At 50.6% G+C, this 24,960-nt stretch overlaps 1 protein-coding gene across 2 annotated transcripts; it reads left to right on the forward strand.

Annotated features, from left to right (window-relative positions):
* Positions 1-972: 972 nt before the first annotated feature.
* PRELID3A (PRELI domain containing 3A) lies at positions 973-21,731 on the forward strand. Of its 2 annotated transcripts, none has more exons than XM_021670089.2 (7): positions 973-1,049; positions 11,179-11,347; positions 12,512-12,601; positions 16,618-16,688; positions 16,797-16,899; positions 18,959-19,045; positions 20,659-21,731. In XM_021670089.2, exons 1-6 carry the CDS (start codon positions 1,018-1,020, stop codon positions 19,010-19,012), a joined length of 519 nt encoding a protein of 172 aa, XP_021525764.1. In that variant the 5' UTR covers positions 973-1,017; the 3' UTR covers positions 19,013-19,045; positions 20,659-21,731. The 2 variants fall into 2 exon arrangements, with proteins under 2 accessions (XP_021525764.1, XP_021525765.1); XM_021670090.2 differs by having other exon boundaries at positions 18,959-19,042.
* The last annotated feature ends 3,229 nt before the right edge of the window (positions 21,732-24,960 follow it).

The following is a 24,960-nucleotide window of genomic DNA, read 5'->3' on the forward strand; positions in this document are numbered from 1 at the left end:
CTGCTATGTGACTTAAAGCATCCTCCTATAAATCTTCTTAGAAGTAGTTTGCCCATAGATAGAAGTATTGCACACTGCACCGTCTTCACTGCGCACGGCCCACCTTCAAGCCTCAGTGACCTAATGGGGGTGGACCCCTTACTGCACATGGCCCTTGCCTTCATGGGAACAGGCCCCTTGCTGCGCACTGTCCACCTCCTGGCCTAGGTGACCTAATGGGGGTGGACCCCATATTTTACTGCTCACGACCCTATCGCTATCCTTAAAGATGATTTCACTCACTGCCCTGCCCCCTAACCTATACACAATAAATACTCATGCTTCTGGACATTCGGGGCCTTGCCTGACTCCACTAATAGTTGGTGTGGCCCCCCGAGCCCAGCTGCATTTTCTTTGTACTTCTGTGTCCTGTCTCTTTATTTCTCAGATCCTGCACCTCAGCACAGCATAAGGCTCACCCCACGACCCTGTGGGGCCCTCAGCCCTACAGGAGTCCCTGTCTTGTTTACCTCGGGAGCATGCGTGGTGCAGGTTGCATCCTCCCGGCTGTTAGATACAGGCTTAGATTTCTGTCTTTGCAGCCTGTTTGGCGGATTGGTTGCGATGCGCATCACATGCTGGTTTAATGCTTGTTCAAGACCCAAACTGCAGTGGGGTTTTGAGGGTTGGCAAGTTTGTTTTTCATCACAGGTCCCCTGTGATAGAAACCGGAGTGGCTGGACAGGACCTTGGGAGAATTTGGACAGCGGGAGTAAGGACGAGGCCAACCCCCAACGCCTGCAGCATCTGCTGCGAGCGCGCACTGCACATCCCGGGATAACAGCTCAGGTCCAGGGCTGCGGCACAGCAGCGCCCGCAGCGCTATTTTTAGCCTCAGCAGCCAGCCCGGCCACGTGACGGGGTGGGCGGCACCCAAGAGCGCTCCGCCCACCGAGGCCCCACCCACGCCGCGCCGGGAGCCGCCAGGCCGGGAGCACCCGCCACTGGTCCCAGAGTCCGCGCCCCGCGCCTGCGGCAATGAAGATCTGGAGCTCGGAGCACGTGTTCGGGTGAGGCCGGGCTGCGGGCCTCGGTGGGGCCGCCTGGACGCCGGCTCCTTCTCCGGAGCCCGGCTGGGGCGGCCCGGGAAAGGCCGGACCTTAGAGCGGGCCTCGCGGAGCCCCCAACCCGCGCCCGCCGTTCCCAGACCGCGGCCTCGGCGTCCCGGAGAGAGGCTCGCGCGCCCCACCGCCCCACCCCCGGGACCGCGGTCGGGGCGAGGCGCTGCGCCCGGTCCGGCCTCTCCCCCGGCGGGCGCAGGGGCCTGGCAGCCGGCACCAAGACCCTGCTGGTGGTCGGCGGCGGGACTGGGGGCGGCCGGAGCGGGGAACTGGGGTGGCTGGAGCCGGGAGCTGGGGCCTGTCGCTAGATGCTCTCTTGGGGACCGGGCAGGGGAGAGGCCTGCAAGCTAGCGCCTTTGCTGAGGTTATCATAAACGTTCCGTGCGTTTCACGGAGGGCCCAGGGCGGGCTATGAGCTTCGGAAGAAGCTAAAGGGGAAGAAGGCATTTGAGGGGCCCTGGTCCTGAACTCACTTATAGGCACGGAAGGCCTCCTAGCCAGCGTGGGAAACCGCAGAACTCTTTAAAAATGCCCCCCAGGCATACGGATGGAAGTAGAGGTCATTATCCTAAGTGAAGCCAGGCCCAGAAAGACAAGTATCGCATGTTCTGACTCCTAAGTGGGTGCTAAAAAATGTGTTCACATGGATGGAGAGAGTGGAATGTCAGACGAGGGAGACTCTGAAGGGTGAGGGGGTGGGAGCAGGGAGGATGATGAGAAATTGGTTAATGGGTGCAAGGCACCTTCCCGGGTAGTGCATACTCTAGAAGCCATGATTTGGTCACTATGCAATCTATGCATGTAACGAAATTGAACATGTACTCCATAAATTTGTACAAATAAAAAGAAAAAAATGTGTCTTCCTGACCTAAGTGGTATCTTCTCCTTAAGTCACTGATCTATGACACATTGAAATTATTCTTTAATATTTATTTACAGGAACAAAGATTTGTAAATTATCTCACCCCACTTAAGCATTTTATTTTGGGGGAAAAAAAAGTACTGTGTGGAAGGAAGTTGTCATCCTTTAATTTTTTTTTTTTTTTTGAGACAGAGCCTAGCTCTGTCACCCAGGATGGGGTACGGTAGTGCAGTCTCGGCTCACTGTAACCTCCCCCTCCCGAGTTCAAGCGATTCTCGTGCTTCAGCCTCCTGAGTAGCTGGAACTACAGGTGTGGGTCATCACACCTGGCTAATTTTTTTATTTTTAGTAGAGACGAGGTTTTGCCATGTTGGCCAGTCTGGTCTTGAACTCCTGACCTCACGTGATCCACCCGCCTCGGCCTCCCAAAGTTTTAGTATTACAGGCGTGAGCCACTGTACCTGGCCTGACTTTTAAAATGTAAAATTATAATAAAAATATACCAAGTGGCTTCAAAACCTGTGAAATTATTTTTCATGGAATCTTTAGACTTGATGGAATCTAATTTTTTGTATGGCCTGCAGTGTTTCTCAAGTGGGGTTCCTTCAGCAACCCACTCAGTTCCTTCATCACTGAGCCAACTGGATGCCTTGGATAGTTAAGTCATCGCATACCAGGGGTGCCCAGTCAGTTGGGGCTCAGTTTTCTCATGGAATGGCCAAGGTCTGCCCTAGAGGTTTGTGAAATGTCCATGGACAAGCACAAATGAATAGCCAGCTGTGAAAAATCACAGTTGATGCTTTTGAAAATTGTTGCAGCTGCTAACTCCCATTTATTTTTATTTTATTTTATTTTTGAGATAGAGTCTTGCTCTGTCGCCCAGGCTGGAGTGCAGTGGCACAAGCGATCCTTCTGCCTCAGCCACCCGAGTAGCTGGTATTACAGGCATCCAGCACCATGCCTAGCTAATTTTTGTATTTTTAGTAGAGACAGGGTTTCACTCTATTGGCCAGGCTGGTCTCAAACTCTTGACCTTGTGATCCACCCACCTCAGCCTCCCAAAGTGCTAGGATTACAGGTGTGAGCCACCGCGCCCAGCTCCCATTTATTTAAGCTTTACTGAAGTATACTTTACATGCCATAAAATTATACACATTTTAATGTATAGTTCAGTAATTTTTACTAAGTACGACCATCACACACACAGTCTTAGAACACTTCCATCGTTCTGCAGTGGTGCCCCAGGCACATTACTTCCCATTTTACCCCATTTCCACCCCGCCCCAGGCAACCAGAATCTTCTTTCTGTTTCTATGAATTTTTCTTGTCGGAACAAATGTCATCCTGCAATCTGGGTCGTTTTGTGTCTGCGTGCTTTTTGAGGCTCACCATGTGGTGGAGGGTCAGTACTTCATTCCTCCCGTCATGTCATTCATTTTGTACTCCTGGCACCCCGCCAGGACCTGGCCCCTAGCAGATGCTTGGAAGGGGTGAGGAATCTCATATGGAGACCAGATGCACTTTCAGGACGAGGGCAGCTGTCCACCAAAGGAATCCCAATCATCCCTGGAGCTTCTGCGGACTAGGTGCTGATTCTCAGCGATAGATTTTTGAACCTAAAAGCAAAGGGCTGTAATGGAGCCTGACAAATGTGGAATGTGGCTGGCTGAGGATGCTGTCATGGTTATAAATGATGTGGCACCGCGAGCTGGCATAGCATCCAAATGACAGTATAAATTGGAAGCCTGGCTTCCTGGCTGGACTCTGCAGTTTTTCCCTTGTTTCATCTATTGAAATCCCTGATTGTTTTCCTTTGAGGATTATAGACTTTTCTTTTTCTTTCTATACTTTAAAAAAAAAGTTTGTTGTGCTGTTAGGTGAACATTTGATTGGAAATTAATAAATTTCCTTTTTTTTTTTTGAGGCAGAGTCTGTGTTGCCCAGGCTGGAGTGCAGTGGTACGAATTTGGCTCACCACAGCCTCTGCCTCCTGGGTTCAAGCAATTCTTGTGCTTTAGCCTCCTGAGTAGCTGGGACCACAGGTATGTGCCACCACGCCCGGCGAATTTCTTGTATTTTTAGTAGAGACAGTTTCACCATGTTGGCCAGGCTGGTCTCGAATTCCTGACCTCAAGTGATCCGCCCACCTCGGCCTCCCAAAGTGCTTGGATTACAGTACTTTTGAAATGAAGAAATAATTAGATACAAACATTTTTGATCTTATCAAGTTTTCTTCCTGTGTCCACATCGAGAAGAAACTCCACAGGCCCTGAGATCACCCAGCAGACAGCAGTGTAAATACTCGGACAAAAGCAGAGAGCCCTGGGGAAACCCAGCTGAATTAATGTGTGTGTTACCTAGACAAGGGTGAAAGTAGTTTAAATATAATTTAAAATATAGGACCAAAATATAGAAAGGCACATTTAAAAATGAACAGGGTTTAAAATGTCTTCCAGCATTGAATGAGGTTTCAGGCAGACCTATAACAAAATCTTCAATGACAGACCCCATCACAAGTAGATTTCCAGCAGAATTCAAAGCTGCACACACCTTTGATTTGAACAGCTGCTGGGAATGTCTGGTAATGCGTGTCTCAGCAGGAACGGCTTTGGGGTATGAGGAGTCATGCCTAAAGCAAGCTTGCCTTCTAGCCAGGAGCAAGGAAGAGAAATTGAACATTACAGATGAGTTAAAGCCCTCCCCGCTGCTGTTCCACTGTGTCTTCCTCTCTGCAGGCAGCTATGAGGATGAGTTTGGTGGGCATTCTTCTCAGGGGGTCTGCGTTCCACGGGTCCACTTGACTGCTTCTGTGTATATGCATGTGTCATTATTACATGTGTCATATTATTTTCTTTTCTTTTTTTTGTGAGACAGAGTCTCACTCTGTCGCCCAGGCTGGAGTATAATGGCAGGGTTTCAGTTCGCTGCAACCTCTGCCTCCCAGGTTCAAGCAGTTCTCCTGTCTCAGCCTCCTGAGTAGCTGGGATTACAGGCACCTGCTACCATGCCCGCCGGCTAATTTTTCTATTTTTAGTAGAAACAGGGTTTCGCCATGTTGGCCAGGCTGGTCTCAAACTCCTGACCTCAAGTGGTCTACCCACCTCAGCCTCCCAAAGTGCTGGGGTTACAGGCATGAACCGCTGTGCCTGGCCCTATTGTTTTTCTAAAATCCACCCATATGAGATGTCTATAGGTGTCCAACTAAACATATGTAGATATAGATAGATTATAATAGCTGTATGAAAGTGCTACTATTTATCCTTTTTCTTATTGAAGGGCATTAAGTTTTCCTCTTATTACAAATCAAACTGCAGTGACCAGCCCTGTGTCTGTCTCCCACTCACTTAATCCAACCTGGGCAACAAGCTTAATTAAGGGTCCATTTAGGCCAGTGGATTTCAAGCTCTTCAGCCTCAGGACTTCTTGACTTAGCAAAACCCTAAACAGTTTTGCTTATGTGGGTTGTATCTGTCAATATTTACCATATTAGAAATGAAAAATAAGAAATTGAAAAAATAAATTTACTAAATTTAACAATAAATCTATTGTGTTAGCATAATGTTTCTGAATAAAAAACTGTATTTTCTAAAAATTAGTGAGAGGAGTGGCACCGTTTCTGTTTTTACTAATATCTACAATATCTGGCTTAATAGAAGATAACTTGATTCTCATATCTGCTTCTGCAGTCTGTGTTTGGCAATACAGGTAGTTTTGGTTCAAGTGTATGGATAAACCCCAGCCTCACACAAATACACAGTTGGAAAAGGTGGGAGTATCTTAGTATTCTTTTTAAGTAATTGGGGCTATTCTTTGCTACTGCGATAAAACAAATGTGGTTTCTTCACACTTCGTTGGAATACAAAACCTGAAACTATAATGAATAGAGTAACAAGCTCAGAGACCTAGGCGGGAGGATCACTTGAGCTCAGGAGTTTGAGATTAGCCTAATAGACTCCATCTCTACAAAAAATAAATACAAAACTTAGGTGTGGTAGCTTGTGCCTGTAGTCCCAGCTGCTCATGAGGCTGCAGTGACAGAGCCACACCATCTCTCTTTTTTTTTTTTTTTTGAGACAGAGTCTCACTCTGTGGCCCAGGCTGGAGTGCAGTGGCATGATCTCAGCTCACTGCAACCTCCCTCCCCCGGGTTCAAGGGATTCTTCTGCCTCAGCCTCCTGAGTAGCTGGGATTATAGGTGTCTGCCATGTGCCTAGCTAATTTTTGTATTTTTAGTAGAGAAGGGATTTCACCATGTTGGCCAGGCTCATCTTGAACTCCTGACCTTGTGATCCACCTGCCTCAGCCTCCCAAAGTGCTGAGATTACAGGCATGAGCCACTGTGCCAGCCACACACCATCTCTTAAAACAACAACAAACCCATTGGCCTGTCTTGCACATGAATGAGTCTTTAACCCAAGTATGACTTGATATCGTTTGGAATATAGGCTGCCACTGAGCATGCAGCATAGGGCAGCCATCCAGCTCCTGGTAGCAGATACAAGTTTTCTAAAATTTCAGTGATCACTTTATTTTATTTGTATATATTTTTTTCCAAGACGGTTTCACTCTGTCACCCAGGCTAGAGTGCAGTGGTGTGATCTTGGTTCACTGCAACCTCTGCCTCCCAGGTTCAAGCACTTCTCCTGCCTTAGCCTCCCTAGTAGCTGGGATTACAGGGGTGTGCCACCTTGCCTGGCTAATTCTTGTATTTTACTAGAGATGAGGTTTTGCCATGTTGGCCAGGTTGATCTCGAATTCCTGACCTCACGCCTTGGCTTCCCAAAGTGCTGGGATTACAGGTATGAGCCATCTTGCCCAGCCAAATTATCACTTTGAAGCTCAAATTTTATCTTTGGCAGCAAATACTATCAGTTGTTTTCCTTGAAGCACAGGCTCACTTTGTTAATTTTTAAGAAGTCGTCTGCCAGATCCCCAAGTCTGAGTAAGCAAAGTTTGTCTGTTTATTGTTCCTTCTGTTGATGGCTCTTTCAAGTACAAGAGGCAGGCAGTGGACAGCAGCAGAGAGACAGGGGCTCCCCCTCAGAATGAACAGGTGCCAGTGCCCACAGACACCCCACAGCCGAGGGACTTGGGCCTCAGCAGCAGCGGGGCTTCTGGTGCACTTCTGTTCCCTCACACAGAATATCAAAGAGAAGAGTACTCAGGGTCAAGCAGTCATCAAATTAATCACTTGACCATTTCATCACAAATGTCCTTAAGAGAAACTGGCATTGTTTTTCCAGTGCACAGCAGTGAGGACTGCAGTGACCATGCAGTTTGGAGCCCTGCCTTGATGCTGGGAAGACACTGGCTCTGTCCTTTCATTGCTTTTGCAGAAACAGTGCAAATGCCAATACAGCAAAAAAGGCCAGTCAAATTTCAGTAGCACTGTGACAACAGTTGTGGCCTGAAAGTGTCTTGGAGCCCCCAGGGTGTGCAGCCCACAAGCTAAGGAGCAGCTGATGGAGGCCTCGGGTCACTTGGTGGTGGGGTGTAGGAGGCTGTTTATCTTGTTTGTGACTGCCTGCATCTTTTTTTCTTTTCTTTTTTTAGAGACGGTCTCACTGTTGCCCAGGCTGGAGTGCCACAGCTCAATCACGACTTACTGCAGCCTCAAACTCTTTGGCTTAAGTGATCCTCCTATCTCAGCCTCTGGAGTAGCTGGGACTACAGTTGTGTGCCACCACACCTGGCTAACTTTGGTATTTTTTGTTGACATAGGGATCTTGCTCTGTTGCGCAGGCTGGTCTTGAGCTCCTGGTCGCAAGTGAACTTCCTGCTTTGGCCTCCCAAAATGCTGAGGTTACAGGAATGAGCCACCACACCTACCTGCCTAAATCTTTTTTTTTTTAATTTTCATTTTTTTGTTTTGTTTTGTTTTGAGACAGGGTCTCGCTCTGTCGCCCAGTCAGTACAGCAGTGTGATCTTGGCTCATGGCCACCTCTGCCTCCTGTGTTCAAGCAATTCTGCTGCCTCAGGCTCCTGAATAGCTGGGAATACAGGCGTGTGCCACCACACTCAGCTGATTTTTGTAGTTTTAGTAGAGACAGGGTTTCACCATGTTGGCCACGTTGGTCTTGAACTCCTAACCTCAGGTGATCTGCCCGCCTTGGCCTCCTAAAGTTCTGGAATTACAGGCATGAGCCACTGCACCCAGCACTAAAATGCAAGATTTTTATATGAAAGAGACATTATTTGAGATAAGCGTAATGCAAAAAATTCTCAATGTTTAGATTATTTTAAGCTTGATGTTTGAAGGCATAGCCTATTCTGCTTAAAGTAATGACTTCAGTGGGAACCAGTCTAAAGAACTTAAAAACCTTCAGATTATTCATTGAGAAGGCTCTCCTGGGCGACTGAGACCCTTTCTGCTTTCTGTGTATCTCCAGATTCACCTTCCTTACCTAGCTCTGGGGTCTACCATGTCCCTGACAGTTCTTCCCTAACCCTCAGAGAGGAGAAAGGACTCCAAGCTGACTGAATTCTTAGAGTGATTAGGACCACCCAGTTTGAGCTTCTTCATCCTTTTCATCCCTTTGTGTTCACCAGTGGAATGTGTCAACCTAGTGACACAATTGCATGGTTTGAAAAACTGAACCCAAGTGTTCTATTGTTAGAGAGGATTCCAGGCCAGGCCCTGACAATTTAGAGGCCACTGAATGTGATAAAAGAACATAGGTTACGGAGCTGCGAGATCCGCTTCTCATCTGGGCCCTGCTGCTAACTTTCACCTAGGACGAGAGTTTGATGAGGGTAAAGTAACTTAATGATCACTCAGTTATATTAAAAAATGACCAAAATATGCAACAAAAACTTCAGTATGTTCATAAACTTTCATATTTTATTTGGAAATTTCATTTCTAGAACTTTATCCTAAGGAAGAATTATGTGTTGAAAGACTAATGTACACAAACGTTCACTACTGTTATGATTTATCATCTAAAAGTGAAAGCAATCTACATAACATAAGCCTCCATAGAGGACTGGTGAAATATACACAGCCACAAGATGACCTAGTGTACAGCCGTTTATAATCCTATTTCTGAAAATGGCTCCCTGATATCGGAAAGTGTTTATCAGCAGTTATTAAAAAGTGAATGGTAAACTCATGCTGAATGTAATCCCAGTTTAATTTTTCAAGATGTGTGTCCCTGTGCGTGTATGTGTGTATGCATCTGTATGTACACACGTGTGAGTGTGCATGGTGCAGATGTGTGTGCACACATCCAGGCTTGCCTCTGGGCTGTGTCTACACATAAGTTGGACAAAACTCTCTGGGCACTTCTGAAGAAATGATCTTGTCAGAAAATGTTTGTCCTTGCAGGAGGCTCAGAGGCTTCCTAGAGAGAGAGCACACCCTGAAGGAAGGATGGATTAGGACAATCAGGGCGATAAAGTGACTTGCTGGCATTCCCTCAGCTGTCTGGGGGAAGGTCCATGCTGAAGAGGTGTGGTGGCCCCTCACTTGGCTCCCATCAGACGTGTGTCTGACCCCAGCAGGTTTCAGGCCTAACCAAGTGCAGAGCTCTAGAAAGCAATGGGCAGCTTGTGACCTCTCTGATGGCAGGAAATAAAACAAGGGGAAGCTGAGCGTGGTGGCTCATTCCTGTAATCCTAGCAGTTTGGGAGGTGAAGGTAGGAGGATTGCTTAAGGCCATGAGTTCAAGACCAACCTGGCAACATAATGAGACCTAAAAAATTTTAAAAAACAAAAAATTGGCGGGGTGTGGTGGCTCATGCCTGTAATCCCAGCACTTGGGGAGACCAAGGCGGTTGTATCACGAGGTCAGGAGTTCAAGACCAGCCTGGCCAACATGGCCATCTCTACTAAAAATACAAAAATTAGCCAGGTGTGGTAGCAGGCACCTGTAATCCCAGCTACTAGGGAGACTGAGGCAGGACAGTCACTTGAACCCGGGAGGCAGAGGTTGCAGTGAGCCAAGATCGCACCACTGCACTCCAGCCTGGGGGATAGAGCAAGACTCTGTCTCAAAAAAATTAATTAATTAAAAAAAAATTCAGGTGTGGTGGCACATACCTATAGTCCCAGCCACTGGAGGTGGGGCAAGGGGAGGCTGAGGTAGGAGGTTCACTTGAGCCTGGGAGTTTGAGGCTGCAGTGACCCTGATGGCAGCACTGCACTCCTGCCTGCTGGGTGATAGAATGAGACCCTGTCTCAGACAAACAAAAACCAAAGGGAAAGGTCTCAGGGCCAGGGAAGGAGCGGTGTTGTCCTGCAAGGGACACCCCTGGGATGCCCAAGGAGACTGGGGGCCTTGGCAGGGCTGGGAGCCTCCATCAAGCAGATGGTGCTGAGAACTGTGACATTCGGGCCATCGCTGTTCTTGCATCATTATACGGTCCTTCTAGCCAGGCACGGCTTGGGGAAATGTGAGGTTTGTGTGGTGGCAAGGGGGAGAATGCACGCAGAATGTTGACAGCAGTGATCCTTGGAGAGTGGAATTGTAGATTGTTTAAAATGTCTTTATAAGCCGGGTGTGGTGGCGGACGCCTGTAATCCCAACATTTTGGGAGGCCTAGGCAGGTCAGGAGTCCGAGACCAGCCTGGCCAACATGGTGAAACCCCGTCTCTACTTTTTCTTTTGTGTTTTGTAAAAATACAAAAACAAAACAAAACAAAAACCTAGCCGGGCGTGGTGGCTGGTGCATGTAATCGCAGCTACTCAGGAGGCTGAGGCAGAAGAATCGCTTGAACCCGGGAGGCAGAGGTTGCAGTGAGCCAAGATTGTGCCAGTGCACTCCAGCCTGGGCAACAGAGGGAGACTCCGTCTCAAAACATAATTAATAAAATAAAATAAAATGTCTATACTTTTTCAAAATTTTGAACACTTTTTTTTTTGACACATTTTTTTATAATCAGAAAAGAAGTGTGGTTGCTTCAAGCCATAGACCGTTAGAAGTGGAAACAAAGTAGTGCATCCTCAATTGCCCGTGAGTAGCGGGGAGCAAGCAGAGCGTGCTCTGGGTGCGCGGAGGCAGGTGTGTGTTTCTGTTAAACATCGTGGGTCAGCCAGGTGCCGAGGCGTGCAGGTGCGGAGCGGGCGGCCCGGGAGGACTCGCGGGACTCCTCGTATTTGTCGGACGAGCCTTTCATTAAAGCGGAGAGACTAGGCCTGGCTGCGGCTTTTGCCTCCCCATTACCCCTGCGGCCCCGGCCCCGGGCCTGCTCACCACCGCCTGTGCTCTCCCCGCAGCCACCCGTGGGACACGGTCATCCAGGCGGCCATGCGCAAGTACCCGAACCCGATGAACCCCAGCGTGCTGGGCGTGGACGTGCTGCAGCGCCGCGTGGATGGCCGCGGCCGCCTGCACAGCCTGCGCCTGCTCAGCACCGAGTGGGGGCTGCCCGGCCTCGTGAGAGCGGTGAGCGGGGCTGGGGCTGCGGCTCCCAACGCGCCTGACCTCCCCACTTCCGCCCCCGCCCTCTCCCGCGTCCCTCCTCCCCTTGTCCCGCCCTCAGGCTGCCATCGAGTTGGGAGGGCGGCGAGGGGTCTTCCCTGAGATCGGAGGGCGCGGGGTAGGGGGGCGGTGGAGGGTCTTCCCGGGGACCGGGCGGGGGCGGCGGGGTGGGGGGGGCGGTAGGGTGGTATTCCCCGAGATCGGGGGGCCGGTGGGGGGTCTTCCCCGAGATCAAGAGGGCGCGGGATTGGGGGGGCGGTGGGAGGTCTTCCCCGAGATCAGGAGGCTTGGGGTTGGGGGGGCGGTGAAGAGATTCCCCGAGATCGGGGGTGGGAGGGTGGCGGGGGGGATTCCCTAGATCAGGGAGCATGGGGTCGAGGGGTAGTGGGGGGTCTTCCCCGAGATGGAGGGGGTGGGCACTGGAGGCTCTGCCCCTCGCCACCTGGCATCTGGCATCCCCATCTGCTCTGCCACCGGGCCCCAGGAGTGCTGGATTAGCACCGCCGCATACCCTCCTCCCGGCTTAATCGCCTCTAAATCCCACTGTCCCCAGCCAGACGCTTCCTGGTGCCCCCACAGGAAGGGAGTTAGGCTTCAACCTGTTTCAGCCCCCACAGCCTCTTCCTCAGAGCCAGGGAGGTCACTGGAAATGGGAATCTGAGCACCGCTCTCCCAACCCCGGCTCCCCGAGCTCACCTCCTCCTGCGGTCCAAGCCCTGGCCCCCGCGAAGGCCCCTCGGTCAGCCCAGCTCCTGCTATGGGGCCTGCACCTGCTAACCCCGGCCCAACCCCCCACCCCAGCACTCTGGTGGCAACTTCCTCCTTGGGGCTCTGCCCAGACCTTACCCAGCAGAGGGGCCTCCTGGCTCCACTGCCCGCAGCCTGTTTTATTTTGCCGGGAGGATAGTACTGCCCGCGCTCCACTCTGAGGAATTCATTTCTTTGCTCAGTGGCTCACTTGCTGGAGCAGAAGTGCCCTGGACAAAGGGATTTTGTCGCTGTCCCTGGCTGCATCCTATGATACCATTTATTGAATAGTGAATTAATTAGTAAATGCAGTGGTGTTCGGTGGTGATCTGAAGTAGAATATTTAACGTTCCACTATGCTAGTTTTGCTTTGTGTTTTAGATTTTGGGAACCAGTAGGACTTTGACATACATCCAAGAACATTCTGTGGTGGATCCAGTGGAAAAGAAAATGGAACTTTGTTCCACCAATGTAAGCGATGGCCTCAGATGAGAAAGGGGCTCAGTGCGTCTGGGGGATGGTGCACAAGGCCTTCATTTAATTCTATTTCCAGCACACCTTTGTCTAGGTGGTGCTTATTTTTAATAGAAAGGCTGAATTCATTTACCAGTTTATCTTTTTATTCAAGTATAATAAGTATATAGAAAAATGCACACGATGATGAGTTGTCACAAAGCGAACACACCTCTTAACTAGCAGGCAGGTCAAGCAACAGAATTTGACCAGCCTCTGAGACCCCTTGGGTACTCCCCACAAGATAACCAGCAGGCGGTTTTGTTTTTCTAAAGATTGGGTCTTGCTCTGTCACCCAGGCTGGAGTGCAGTGGTGTGGTCATAGCTCAGTGCAGCCTCGAACTCCTGAGCTCAGGTGATCCTCCCATCTCAGCCTCCCAAATAGCTGGGACCACGTGGCACCACACCTGGCTATTTTTTAAATATTTTGTAGAGACAGGGTGTTGGTATGTTGCCCAGGCTGGTCTCAACCTCCTGGTCTCAAGTGATGCCTTCCAATGTGCTTTTTTCTTTTCTTTTCTTTCTTTTTTCTTTTTTTTTTTTTGAGACAGAGTCTCTCTCTCTCTCTCTCTCTCTCACCCAGGCTGGAGTGCAGTGGATCTCAGCTCCCTGCAAACTCCACCTCCTGGATTCAAGTGATTCTCCTGACTCAGGCTCCCAAGCAGGTGGGACTACAGGTGTGCACCACCAACAGGCATTTTTAAAGCTATTTTCTCCCTTCACTCCTCCGTCACTTCTCTCAATTAAAAAAAGTATGGGCCGGGCTCGGTGGCTCACGACTGTAATCCCAGCACTTTGGGAGGCTGAGGCTGTCAGATCACGAGTTCAGGAGTTCGAGACCAGCCTGGCCAGCATGGTGAAACCCTATCTCTACTAAAAATATAAAAATTAGCCGTTGTTTATATAAAAATATAAAAACTGCCAAAAATTGGCAGTTGCCTGTAGTCCCAGCTACTCTGGAGGCTGAGACAGAGGAATTGCTTGAACCCAGGAGACTGAGGTTGCAGTGAACTGAGACCACGACATTGTCCTCCAGCCTGGGTGACAGAGTGAGACTCAAAAAAAAAAAAAAAAAGTATATTGGCCTAATGCAAATTCAAAGAACATGTTGGGGAATATGCATGGACTAGGAAAATTATTTATTTCATAAAATAATCCTTATTTTCAGGAAATAGAGAAATGGGGTATGGTGGCTGAAGTCAGCAGTTCCCTCATCTGGCCTCCCTTTTCTGTCTCCGGTGCCACTGTTGACTCTAGCCACCACTTATTTACTGGTTCTGCTAACAGCATCAGGAGCCTGCCAGGTACCCAGCACAGTGCTAGGGATGGGGAATGCAAGGATTAAAAGAGATACCCTCCTGACTGGCTCTAAACAACACGGTGGGCATCTAAGCAACCCGTGTAGGTGGCAGCAGGCAGGAGCCCCCCCAAGTGGCCACGTGAACGTAGGTGACAGGGAGGCTGGCAGGTCTTCTCCAGACACACTGGCAGTGGGTGCCCTTGAGCCTTAGAGAGCCACAAACAGGTGGGTTGGAGACTAAGAGGGGAAGGTGTGTGGAAGGAAGGAGGCTGGAGAGGGGCAGGGACAGTGCCACAGAAGGCAGAGGAGCTGGAGGCCACTTTTGTGGTAAGAGGCAGCCACTGAGAGTTTGTTGCCAGAAGGCGAGGTAGCCAGGTTGTGTGCTGGGAAGAATACCCTGGCAGCCTTGTGGAGAGAGGGTGGGGAGAGTTTGGGACCTGAGCCACGGAGGCCGGTAGTCTGGGCAGGTAATTGTCCAGGTGAGAGGTACCAGAGGCTGCCTAGGGTGAGACTGGGGAGTGAGGAATGGGAGGCCCATGGTGCAGCTCCCCTCTCTGGTCAGTGCCCCGGTAGGGCCCATCAGGTCTGGAAATTGAGAGGTAAGCCTGCTTCGCACATCTTGACTATGCAGCCCTTTCCCAAAGGGCCGTGGAGTGTCTGGCCTGAAGCTGAAGAGTGCGGCCAGCGGTGCTGCAGTAAGGGAGGGGTGACCTGGGCCCAGGGGCAGGCAGGGCTGGTGGGCACAGTGGGTAGGGACAGGGTTGAGGAGCAGGTCATCCAGGCAGCTATGCACAAGTACCCAAACCTGTACCTGGGCAGCTCCCCATCTTCTCAGCATCTTGTGGGAGGCCCCGTGTTTGAAACAGAGTGGAGCCACTCTGGGTCCTGTGGTTCCCCTTCCCCACCCTGAGGGCCTCGGGAGCTCCTGTGAGCTTCTCAGGTGGCCGTGGGAACAGCTCAGGGATGCTCAGTGCTGCTGGCCAGCTACACTCTGCCCAGCTGGGAGCACCTTCTGTAGAAGGCAGTGAGTGCATCCCTGTGTGCTGAGATAAGACTCTGAGCCACCTGCAGGGTAGAGCCTAGCTCCTTAATGTACTACCTAGACCTCTGCCAATGTCCCCTGGTCTAATGGCCCCTTGTCCCAGGCTGCACCAAGTCACAGGAGCCTGTCGGGGTCCCCTGTCACTATTCCTGACAGCTTATGTATTCTGTTCTCTCTGCCCCCAAAACCAATATTTACTTATAAAATTCCACTTTATCCTTCCAGAAAACTCAGTTCTATGTAAAAAGGAACAGGTTATGCTCCAGTGAGGTCTGATGGAAAAGAAATGGGGTTTGGAGCAAGACAGACGTGTGCTTGCATCCTGAAGCCACCGCTGGATGGCCCGACGACTTGGGGATGCTGTTTACATTTTCTGAGTCTCACATTTCTTGTATAAAAAAGAAAAGAACAAACCTCAGAGAAGTAAAGTTTATGAAACACAGTGACTTGCATAAAGTATTGCACATAAAATGACAACTAATCAGTTTGATTTTTAATTGATATTGTTAAATATTTCTTTTCAATGTAATGACCATACATATGAAACTCTTGATAACTCAGCACTCAGTAGGAGGAGAGAGATTTCCTACTAACCATTTACACTGGGACAGTGAGGCAGGTGGGGGGCGGATTCAGTGAGAGATTACTGATAAAATAGTGTTTATCGCTACAGAAAGGTTAATTTGCTTTTCACTGCTTCAGCTTTTTAAAACATGGTCTTTTATAATTGGCCTTTGAGAAGAGGGTGAATTGGGTTAAATAATGAAGCAATTCTAGAGCTCCGTTGTCCAGTGTGGCAGCTGCCAACAACCTGTGGCTATTTAATTTTAAACTAATTATGGCTGGGTATGGTGGCTCACACCTGTAATCCTAGCACTTTGGGAGGTCGAGGCGGGCAGATCACAAGGTCAGGAAATTGAGACCATCCTGGCCAACATGATGAAACCCCATCTCTACTAAAATACAAGAAAAATTTAACCAGGCATGGTGGTACACCTGTAGTCCCAGCTGCTTGGGAGACTGAAGCAAGGGAATCACTTGAACCCGGGAGGCGGAGATTGCAGTGAGCTGAGATTGCACCACTGCACTCCAGCCTGGTGACAGAGCGAAACTCCATCTCAAAAAATCATAATAAAAATAAAACAAAAAATAAAAATTTCAGAAAAAGAAAATATAAATACGTACATAAGGAGTCGGTCTGTTTACAGGAAGTGGTACTGGAGGAGACAATAACCCTGCAGTCTCCATGTAGATTCAGAGTCTGTCCCATCCAGTCCTAGGAGACAGTGTTCCGTGGGCTGCCATGGGTAGGTGAAAAGCTTCCTCTCACTTGTGTGGACACACAGGACTATTTGTCCTTTTCTGTAATACAACTGCTCATAGTTTTGGCAGCTTGACTCTACCTTCAAGGCCACAGCCCTGCTCACGTGTGGAGTGGGACAGATGACAGTTGCCAGAAGGAACAGCAAAGGCATGGTTTCCTAGAAATTAATGTGGTGGTATCTCCAATGCCTAAATGTTTCTTCTGTTCTGGCCACACTAAGTGCTAATTTGGGGATGGAAGAGTACGGCAGATGGTTTGGGAAGCAATGCAAGAGAAATACAATCTAAACCTTTTTTTCTTTTTTTAAGATCACACTCACAAATTTGGTGTCAGTTAATGAGAGGTTGGTGTACATACCTCATCCAGAGAACCCAGAAATGTGAGTAATCTCCTGTGGGATTAACACATTGAATGCCAAGGGTGAGGGCAGGGCAGACCCTCCTCTCTCTCAGGGCTGGTCAGCCCTTTTCTTCTTGCTCTTTGGCAGGACCATGCTCACACAAGAAGCCATCATCACTGTGAAGGGGATTAGCCTCGGTAGTTATTTGGAAAGTTTAATGGCCAACACAATATCATCCAATGCAAAAAAGGTACGTATCTCAGTCCTAGGAGTCATGTGTGCTCTATTGGTAAGTGCCAGATTAAGAAGATTACATTTTTAGTCTCATAAATCTTCCTGGCTGGGCACGGTGTCTCATGTCTGTAATCCCAACACTTTGAGAGTCCAAGACAGGTGGACTGCTTGAGGCCAGGAGTTCAAGACCAGCCTGGCCAACATGCCAAAACCCCATCTCTACTAAAAATACAAAAATTAGCCAGGCATCGTGGTGCACGCCTGTAGTCGCAGCTACTCAGGAGGCCGAGACATGAGAATCGCTTGAAACCAGGAGGTGGAGGTTGCAGTGAGCTGAGCCACCACTGCACTCCAGCCTGGGTCACAGAGTGAGATTCTGTCTCAAAGAATAAATAAAATAAATAAATAAACAAATAAAATCCTCCTGAGTGCTACAGATCTCCATCTGTGCTGAGCTCATAATGCCACAGTATTGCAAAACTAGGGTAGGGAAAGGCTGACCCAGCTCTGAGGGAAATGTGTCTGTAAAAGCCAAGGGAGCCACAAAATTACTCTTCGCAGTAGGGAATGTAGGGGGTAAACCCGGAGCATAAACCCAGCCAAGGCAACTACCACTTCAAAAAGCCCAGATGTCGTAGGCTCAGTTACCAAAGCAAACTAACCCACAACATCCGAAATATAAGGTGTTAACATTGTCAGCTAGGCTATTCGGGACTGATAGTAGTTTCCTATTTAATGGGCATTAAGTGGCTTTGGCTGAACCTCTCCAGCAGTGATGCTTCCATGGAGTCTGCTGTGGTCTCCACATCTCCTCTCTGGCAGGATTTGGCAGTGAGCATTGTGGTGGTCAGAGGAGAAACTATGGATCCCAGGAGGCCATCTATGGCCCTCCCTTTGTGTCCAGGGCATTGGAGTGGAGGCAGAGATTGTTCTAGGAGTCCATGTTGCTCTCCTTTCCAGCAGAGTTGATGGAAAGAGCTTGAGTGTTCGGGAGGAAGATGTTCCTCACATTTAAAGGATGCCACTTGCCAAAGCAGGGCCTTTGCTTTTCACCTGGGCTTGCCTCACAGGCTCACACCTTCCCTTTGTCTGTCCCCCATGCCCCTCACGCTTCCCTCCCTCCTTCTCTTCCCTCCTTTTTAGAGGTCAGAGGTGAGTCTTCATTGTCAGGATCAGTGGGTGATTCCTAAGGCTGCACTTCCCTTTCCAGTGTCCTTCCATGCTTAACTCTCCAACTAGTGGAAAACCATTTATGGCTTGCATTTAGTCTCATCACCAATAGAAGAACCTGTCTGTCCAGTATTGTAGAAGAATCCAGATTTGAGAAATAGATATTTGAGCAGCTTAACTCAGTTCAGAGGAGGTAGGGCAGCAAAGGCCAATGGGGAGAGCTTTGTCCATGCTGGAGGAAGGAGACCAGATCTCACCCATCCTGGTTTCCAATGCTTGGCTTAGGGCAGAAGCCCTAAATGTTTGCGGAAGAAAATATTATAAGAGGAAGGGAATATTCAATGAGGCCACAGCTACCTTAGGCCTTTTAAGTGAAAAAATTGGGGTAAACTCAGTGAGGTCAAATTGGCTTTCCTTTATTTCACTTAATTAGGGGTTGTGTTGAAGACTTAAGAATCACTGCCTCCTCTAGCAAGGTGGGGAGAGGTGTTGTGCCTGGAAACAGTGCGGCAGCCTAAGGGCAGGTGCAGGGAGGGGATGGGGTTGGGGGTGCGTGGAGGTGTCCCCCTGGGCTTTCCTGGCCTCCTGGGGCAGCCTCAGCGCTGAGATTTGGGAGGTGAGGGACAGGACTTGCTGTACTGTGCTAAGAGGAGTGCCAATGCTGGGAGAGCCACGCGGGGTGCTGGTTTGCTAACACAGTAGTGACTCTTAGGCACTGTTTTCCTTCCCTCTTCTGAGCTGGAGGAACTGCCTGCCTGTGTGGCGGTCACTCAGAAAGGTCACTGCTGTGTCTCCTTGCAGCTGCAGCGCTTTCCTTCCGCGGTTTAGCCCATGGGCTTGTCTCTTGCTGTCTGCAGCTGGAGGCGGGATGACCCACTTGGTGCTGAAATCTTTCTGTGTTGCAGGGGTGGGCCGCCATCGAGTGGATAATTGAACACTCTGAAAGTGCTGTGAGCTAAGGAAGCCTGCGCCTGCTCTTGTCATAAATGGTGGTGAGTACAGTATTCACTCACTGTGGGGGCCTTTTAGCCTCTTGTGACCCGTGTGCATGGTGCGCACTGTGAGGGGACGCCGGAAATACGCAGCTGCTGGTGGCTCTCCAGCCCGGAGCGCCTTAGTCTTCCGCGGTGACACAGAATCACTGGGTTCATCCTCTTTCTTTTTCATTCCTTGCTTCGTGGCAGGATTTAGATTTCAAGGAAGCTTGAGCTGCGGCCCTCTGGGTCAGACGGATTGCAGCTCAGCCTCTCCAGCAAGCCGCCCTCTGGTTCGGTTGCCGAGGCAACCCTGGTGACTATGCAGAGTCAGCGCGAGTGGCCAGGCCTGTGCCAACGGGGCACTGCCCTTTGGGTGCATCCGCATCTGCTGCTGGGAGCAAGGTCCTGTGCCCACCTCTTTGCTTGCTCCAAGCCAGTGCACGGCCATGCAACTGCCACCGGCCATTTCTTTTTAGCGGTGGAAGCCTTTTCCGATGTCTTCTTGAGCTTCACAAACGTTCCCTGGCTTCCTGGGCCGCCAGCGACTGGACTTTGAGTAGCCCTGCCCCAACGGTGGGCGGTCACCCTGCTCCCAGGGGAGGATGTGCCACCCGCCGGCGGCTTGGGCCCACGGCCACCCGCGCTGCACTGCTCTGGGCCGCTGGTCCCCTTCTTTCCCGATCTGTTTCCGGCGTGTGTGGCTCCGGGCGTCCTTAAGAACTTCGTGCTGATTTTTCCCGAGTCACTGAAGCCGCGCTTTGCTCTCTTTGAACTCAAGCTGGGGCGGTCATGGGCCTTGCCTCCTTCACGGCCGCACCCTGAGTTCAGCGCACTTAGGACCCTCGCCTGGCGTCCTATGTCTGTGTGCTGTGTGGTGTGTGTGCTGTGTGGTAAATATAGATGTGTGTGTTGTGTGCGGTGTGTGTTGTGTGTGTGGTATGTAGTGTGTGGTGTGTGTGTGCTGTGTGTGGCACTGTGTTGTATGCTGTGTGTATATATGTGTGGTGTGTGTGTGGTGTATATGCCCTGTGTGTAATGTGTATATGTGTGTGTGGGGTATGTGTGGTGTGTATATGTGTGTGGTATGTGTATATGTGTGTGGCATGTGGGATGTGTGTGGTGTGATGTGTGTGCTGTATGTGTGGTGTGTATATGTATGGGAGGTGTGTGTGCATTCTGTATGTGATGTGTATATGTATGTGCTATGCGTCATGTGTGCATGTGTGTATGATGTGCATGCGTGTGATTTGTGTACTGTGTGGTGTGAATGTGTGCTGTGTAATGTGTATATGTGTGTGTGGTGTGTGCATGTGTGTGTATGCTGTGCGTATGTGATGTGTGATGCATACATGTGTGGTGTGTGCATGTGTGTGATATGTGCATGTGTGTGTGCTGTGTGCGATGTGTGGTATGCATGCATGTGTGTATGATGTACATGGATGTGATGTATAGTGTGATGTGTGTATGGTGCATGTGCATGTGTGTGATGTGTATGATGTGTATGTGTGTGTGGTGTGTGCATGTGTGTGATGTGTGTGTGGTGTGTCCTGAGTGTGGTTTGTGTTATGACTGTGGTGTGTGGTGCGTCCTCCGCCCCTCTGCGGAGCTGACCCCTAGTGTCTCCGCAGATGCTTCCTGGAAGAAAGGAAAGAAGAAGGTGAGGAGGCCAGGAGAGGATAAGCAAGGACGGGACGGAAGAGCGCGTCTGGCTGCGAGGGCCCGCAGGGCCAGGGAGGAGGACTGGACTGGATTCTGGAACCGGACGTCCCTCCCTTCGTGAACGCGCAGCAGGGAGCAATGCAGCCAGCCCCGCCACCTGCGTGGATGGAGGGCGCGAGGCCCTCGCCTGTGTCCCTTAGGGGTGACACCCATCGCCCCGCCTGTCCGGTGGCCCAGGGCCTTCTCTCCCTGCAGGTGGCCCATGCCACCCCCGGCCGCCCACGCTGTCCTCCACTCAGGCCCCTCCGCAGACCGTGGCAGGTGCGCTGCCTTCCGGCATCTTCCGGTTCCCGCCCCGCGTCCCGTCCTCCTGCAGATCAGCAGGCAGTTGTCCTGGGCCCCCGGCTGCTCCAGGCCTCCCATCTGCTCCTGGCCTCTGGTGGGCGCTAACTGCGGGGCTGTGGCCTGGGACCATGGCTTTCCTCTCGGCCCCCAAATGGCTTTCCTTGAGTGGCTCAGCCTCTCCAGACGAGGCTCCTCACGCGGGCAGAGAGCTGGGGTCCAGGGGTCCCGGGCCCTTTCTGCAGACTGTGCCAGGCCCCTCCAGCCTGCCCCTTCCCTGCCCCGGGGACATCCTGCTCCCAGGCTGAAGGCCCCGCCTCGCTGCCCGCCACCCTCACCTGCTGGGGCCGGAGGTCCCGGATCCCAGAGAGTAGCCAAGGTTTGCGCCCCTGTTTTTCTCCTTGTAGTTTTTTGAGTGTTTCAGGGACAACAGCCAAACGTCTTTTTTTCCACCATCTTTAAATCGAAGTTATTTAAAACAACATTAATTTAAAAAATAAAAAATAAAAGCAATCCATGCTTACGGTTTAAAAAGAGTGCAGGAGTCTGGAGTCCGTTGAAGGGTAAAGGCCTCTCCTGCTGCCAGTCGGCTCCTCTTTCACGAAGCTTTCCAGAAGTTTTGTGTGCTTATGAAAGTGTATGTGTGGCCTTTCTCTTCCCTTCCTTTATTAAACACAGATAGGCTCATGCTGGATAAACCGTTTCGTGTCAGTGTTTTTTCTGCGTTTAATCAGAGTCATCTAGAAAGTTCCCTCAGAGCGTAGCTGTGCGGCGCCTGCCTCACCAGTCCGGCAGGCAGCGGGGCCTCCGGCCGGGGTGCTGGTGCGCAGCCTCCCCGGGACGCAGCGCCCTTGAGCTCCCGCAGCAGCTCTGTTAAGTCCCAGCAGGAATGGTCTAGAACTTGTCACCTGATGGTCTGCTCTAGACGGAAACAAGGAAACGTGGGATCTGGAAACCTCTGAAGCAGGGATAGAGAGAAAGGGTCGCACACTGGCTGGGGCACGTAGAGGTCCCTGTGTATTTTGGGGGGACGATCACATTTTTTAGGTGAGGACAGTTGTAAATGTCATAGACTCCAGCCACTTCAAATCTTTGGTGACCAAAGTGGGGTAAAAAACAAGCACCTGCGTGAGTCGTGGTTGTTCTATGCCTTCCACTACATGTAAGTTTTAGGAAGTTTTCTTGAGGTGGTCAGTTCTTAAACCGAAGCAGCAGTAGTTGGTTTTCATTACTATACAGTTGTTTGTCTTCGTAACTTCTGTGTTGGTTGGAAATGGGTTCATTCTTTGTTTTGAAGAGGAGTCCAGCGCAGTGATGGGAAGGGCAAGAGCAGAGCTGGCAGATCCAGCGGCAGCCAAACGGCAGCTAGAAGCTGCCGTGCCCTACCGGCCAGAAACAGACTGAGGCGTGGACAAGCTGCTTTGTCTGCGGAATGCGCATCTGCACGGAGGTGATTGTGGTCTGATAAGGCCGCAGGTAGCAGCGCAACTTTGATCGCTGGTTTGGGAAAACAGCGCAAGGCTAGGCCTGAGTGGCCCAGCAGTGCTTGGGGGGCACTGGAAGAGGCTTCCCGGGCCGGCCCAGCACTAGGGAAAAACTCCCCCTAGGGCGACCTCCTGCTCCTATCGAAGCCCACGGGCCGTGGCCCTGAGGGCGCCCCGTGCTGTTTGCGCAGGGTCTGGGGACTCTTGCCAGCAGGAATGGCAGTGCACTTGTTGCCTCTCGGCCTCAGTTTGTTTGTTTGTTTAGAGATAGAGTCTCGCTCTGGAGTGCAGTAGTGGTGTGCGGCCTCCGCCTCCTGGGATCAGGCGATCCTCCCACCTCAGCCTCCTGAGGAGCTGGGGCCACATGTGCGGGCTATCACATCTAATTTTTTGTTTTGTTTTGTTTTGTTTTGTAGAGATGGGGTCTCACTATGTTGCCCAAGCTGGTCTCAAACTCCTGGGCTCAAGCCATCCTTGCACCTTAGCGTCCCCAAATGCTGGGACCATGGGTGTGTGCCACCTATTGGCTCCACAGCCTCTCCTAGAGGTGCCCCTGCATCTCCCGTGAACAGACAGAAAACGGGCTTGCTCCTCCCACCACACTGCTGTCCTTCCCCCATTTCTAATGAGTGCTGCTCCCATTTCCCAAACACAAAGCCTGCGTCCTGGTGACGTCTTCCTCCTGCCTTTTCCCTTGGGGTCATTTGCACACTGCACCTTCCTCCAGCGTCTTGGCTGAGTTCTGGGTTTCCCCACCTCGCTCTGCTCCACGCGCTGGTCCCTGGCACTGCCACTCCATGACCTCTCCCGTGTGTCTCATGCCCGCTGTGGAAGATGGGCCACGGGGCCTGGGGGCTGTGGGGAGGCTGAGTCCAGAGATCCGTGTCGCGCGCCCCGCCAGCCCGCACGTGGTCACTCTGCCAGGCGTGAAGGACACTGAGGGGGCCCTCAGAGGGGCCACCGCGTACACCATCCTCCAGCCCCGGTGCAGCCTCCGGAAGCTGCGGGTCCCACTACCATCTTCACTGCCACCTCGTGAGAGGACCAGGCCGGGACCCCCGCCAGAGCTGCTCCTGATGTCCTGACCACTGAAACCGGGGAGTTGATAAATGCTCATCACCTCCTGCGAAGGCCGGGTCGTCTGTTACTCAGGCAGTGACGGAGCGCCTCGCACTTGTCTGCACAGTCACCTTCTGTCTAGACTCTCTCATGCTATCCCACTTCTTACACTGCTCCAAAAATACTCCTGTCATAACGTCCCTTGATTAGAAAGCTAGGGAGGGTTCTCATCCCTTTTTGAAAAAGTCAAAAGCAAGGCCAAGGCACCTGCAGACGACTGATGTGGCGGGCAGTGGTGGCACCTCCGAGCCCAACCTCAGGTCTTCTGTGGAGCTGTCCCTGGCTGGCGCCAGCCCACACCATCACAGCCCACCGTCACCATTAACTCCTAGAGATCTATGTTGCCTTGAATTTTTTTTTTTTTTTAAACTATTAACATATGTATTTGACCAGCCTAGGCTCAAAGTTCTTCCTTGCGAAGGTCAGGTCCTGAGCCTTCTCTAAGGACTTTGGTGACTGGAGAACTGCCTGGAGTCAGAGCTGCCCAAAGGCTGCCCGAGCGCAGCTGCAGCCTCAGACCTCAGCTTGATAACAGGCTAGTGGTTTCCCCTTAAGCAAATGACCGCCTTGTTATTCCCAAGTTTTGCATCTGTAAAAGAGGCTGTTAATAGCATCAGTATGAGAGTTGGGTGTGGGAGGAGAGAATGGGAGGATGCTTGCTGTAGAGTAAGCACTGGAAAACTGGCAGTGGTCAGCCACTGAAAAGCAAAGTTTCTAAAACTATTAATAGTGACAAGCATTGGATAATGTCATAAAGTTTATTTTCATATTTTTCCTTATTTTATTATTAGCCAAATTCTCTTAATATGACAAATTTGAAAGTTTATTATTTACTTCAGCCTAACTGGCATATAAAATGATTAATCAAACTTTAACACACATTTTTGTTTAAATTTAAGAGGTACAAATGCAGGGTTTTTTTTTTTTTGAGACGGAGTGTCGCTCTGTCACTCAGACTGGAGGGCAGTGGCACGATCTCGGCTCACTGCAACCTCTGCCTCCCAGGTTCAAGCGATTCTCCTGTCTCAGCTTCCCAAGTAGCTGGGATTACAGGTGTGTGCCACCATGCCCAGCTAATTGTTGTACTTTTAGTAGAGTACAACGTGGAGTTTCACCACGTTGGCCAGGCTGGTCTTGAACTCCTGACCTCAGGTGATCTGCCTGGCCTTGGCCTCCCAAAGGGCTGGTATTACAGGTGTCAACCACCGTGCCTGACCAAATGCAGTTTTGATACATGGATCTATCGCACATTAGTGGAGTCTAGGATTTTAATGTACCCATCACCCCAATAGTGCACATTATACATTAAGTAATTTCTCACGCCTC

Source organism: Aotus nancymaae, unplaced genomic scaffold (genome assembly GCF_030222135.1).
Source record: "Aotus nancymaae isolate 86718 unplaced genomic scaffold, 86718_ANA_hifiasm-v0.15.2.pri h1tg000020l, whole genome shotgun sequence".
NCBI lineage: Eukaryota > Metazoa > Chordata > Mammalia > Primates > Aotidae > Aotus > Aotus nancymaae.

Coding starts and splice junctions, on each gene's coding strand:
- PRELID3A (XM_021670089.2), top strand. CDS start 1,018: ATGAAGATCTGGAGCTCGGAGCACGTGTTCGG. Junction 11,348..12,511: donor TGCCCGGCCTCGTGAGAGCG/GTGAGCGGGGCT, acceptor TTTGTGTTTTAG/ATTTTGGGAACCAGTAGGAC. Junction 16,689..16,796: donor CATCCAGAGAACCCAGAAAT/GTGAGTAATCTC, acceptor GCTCTTTGGCAG/GACCATGCTCACACAAGAAG.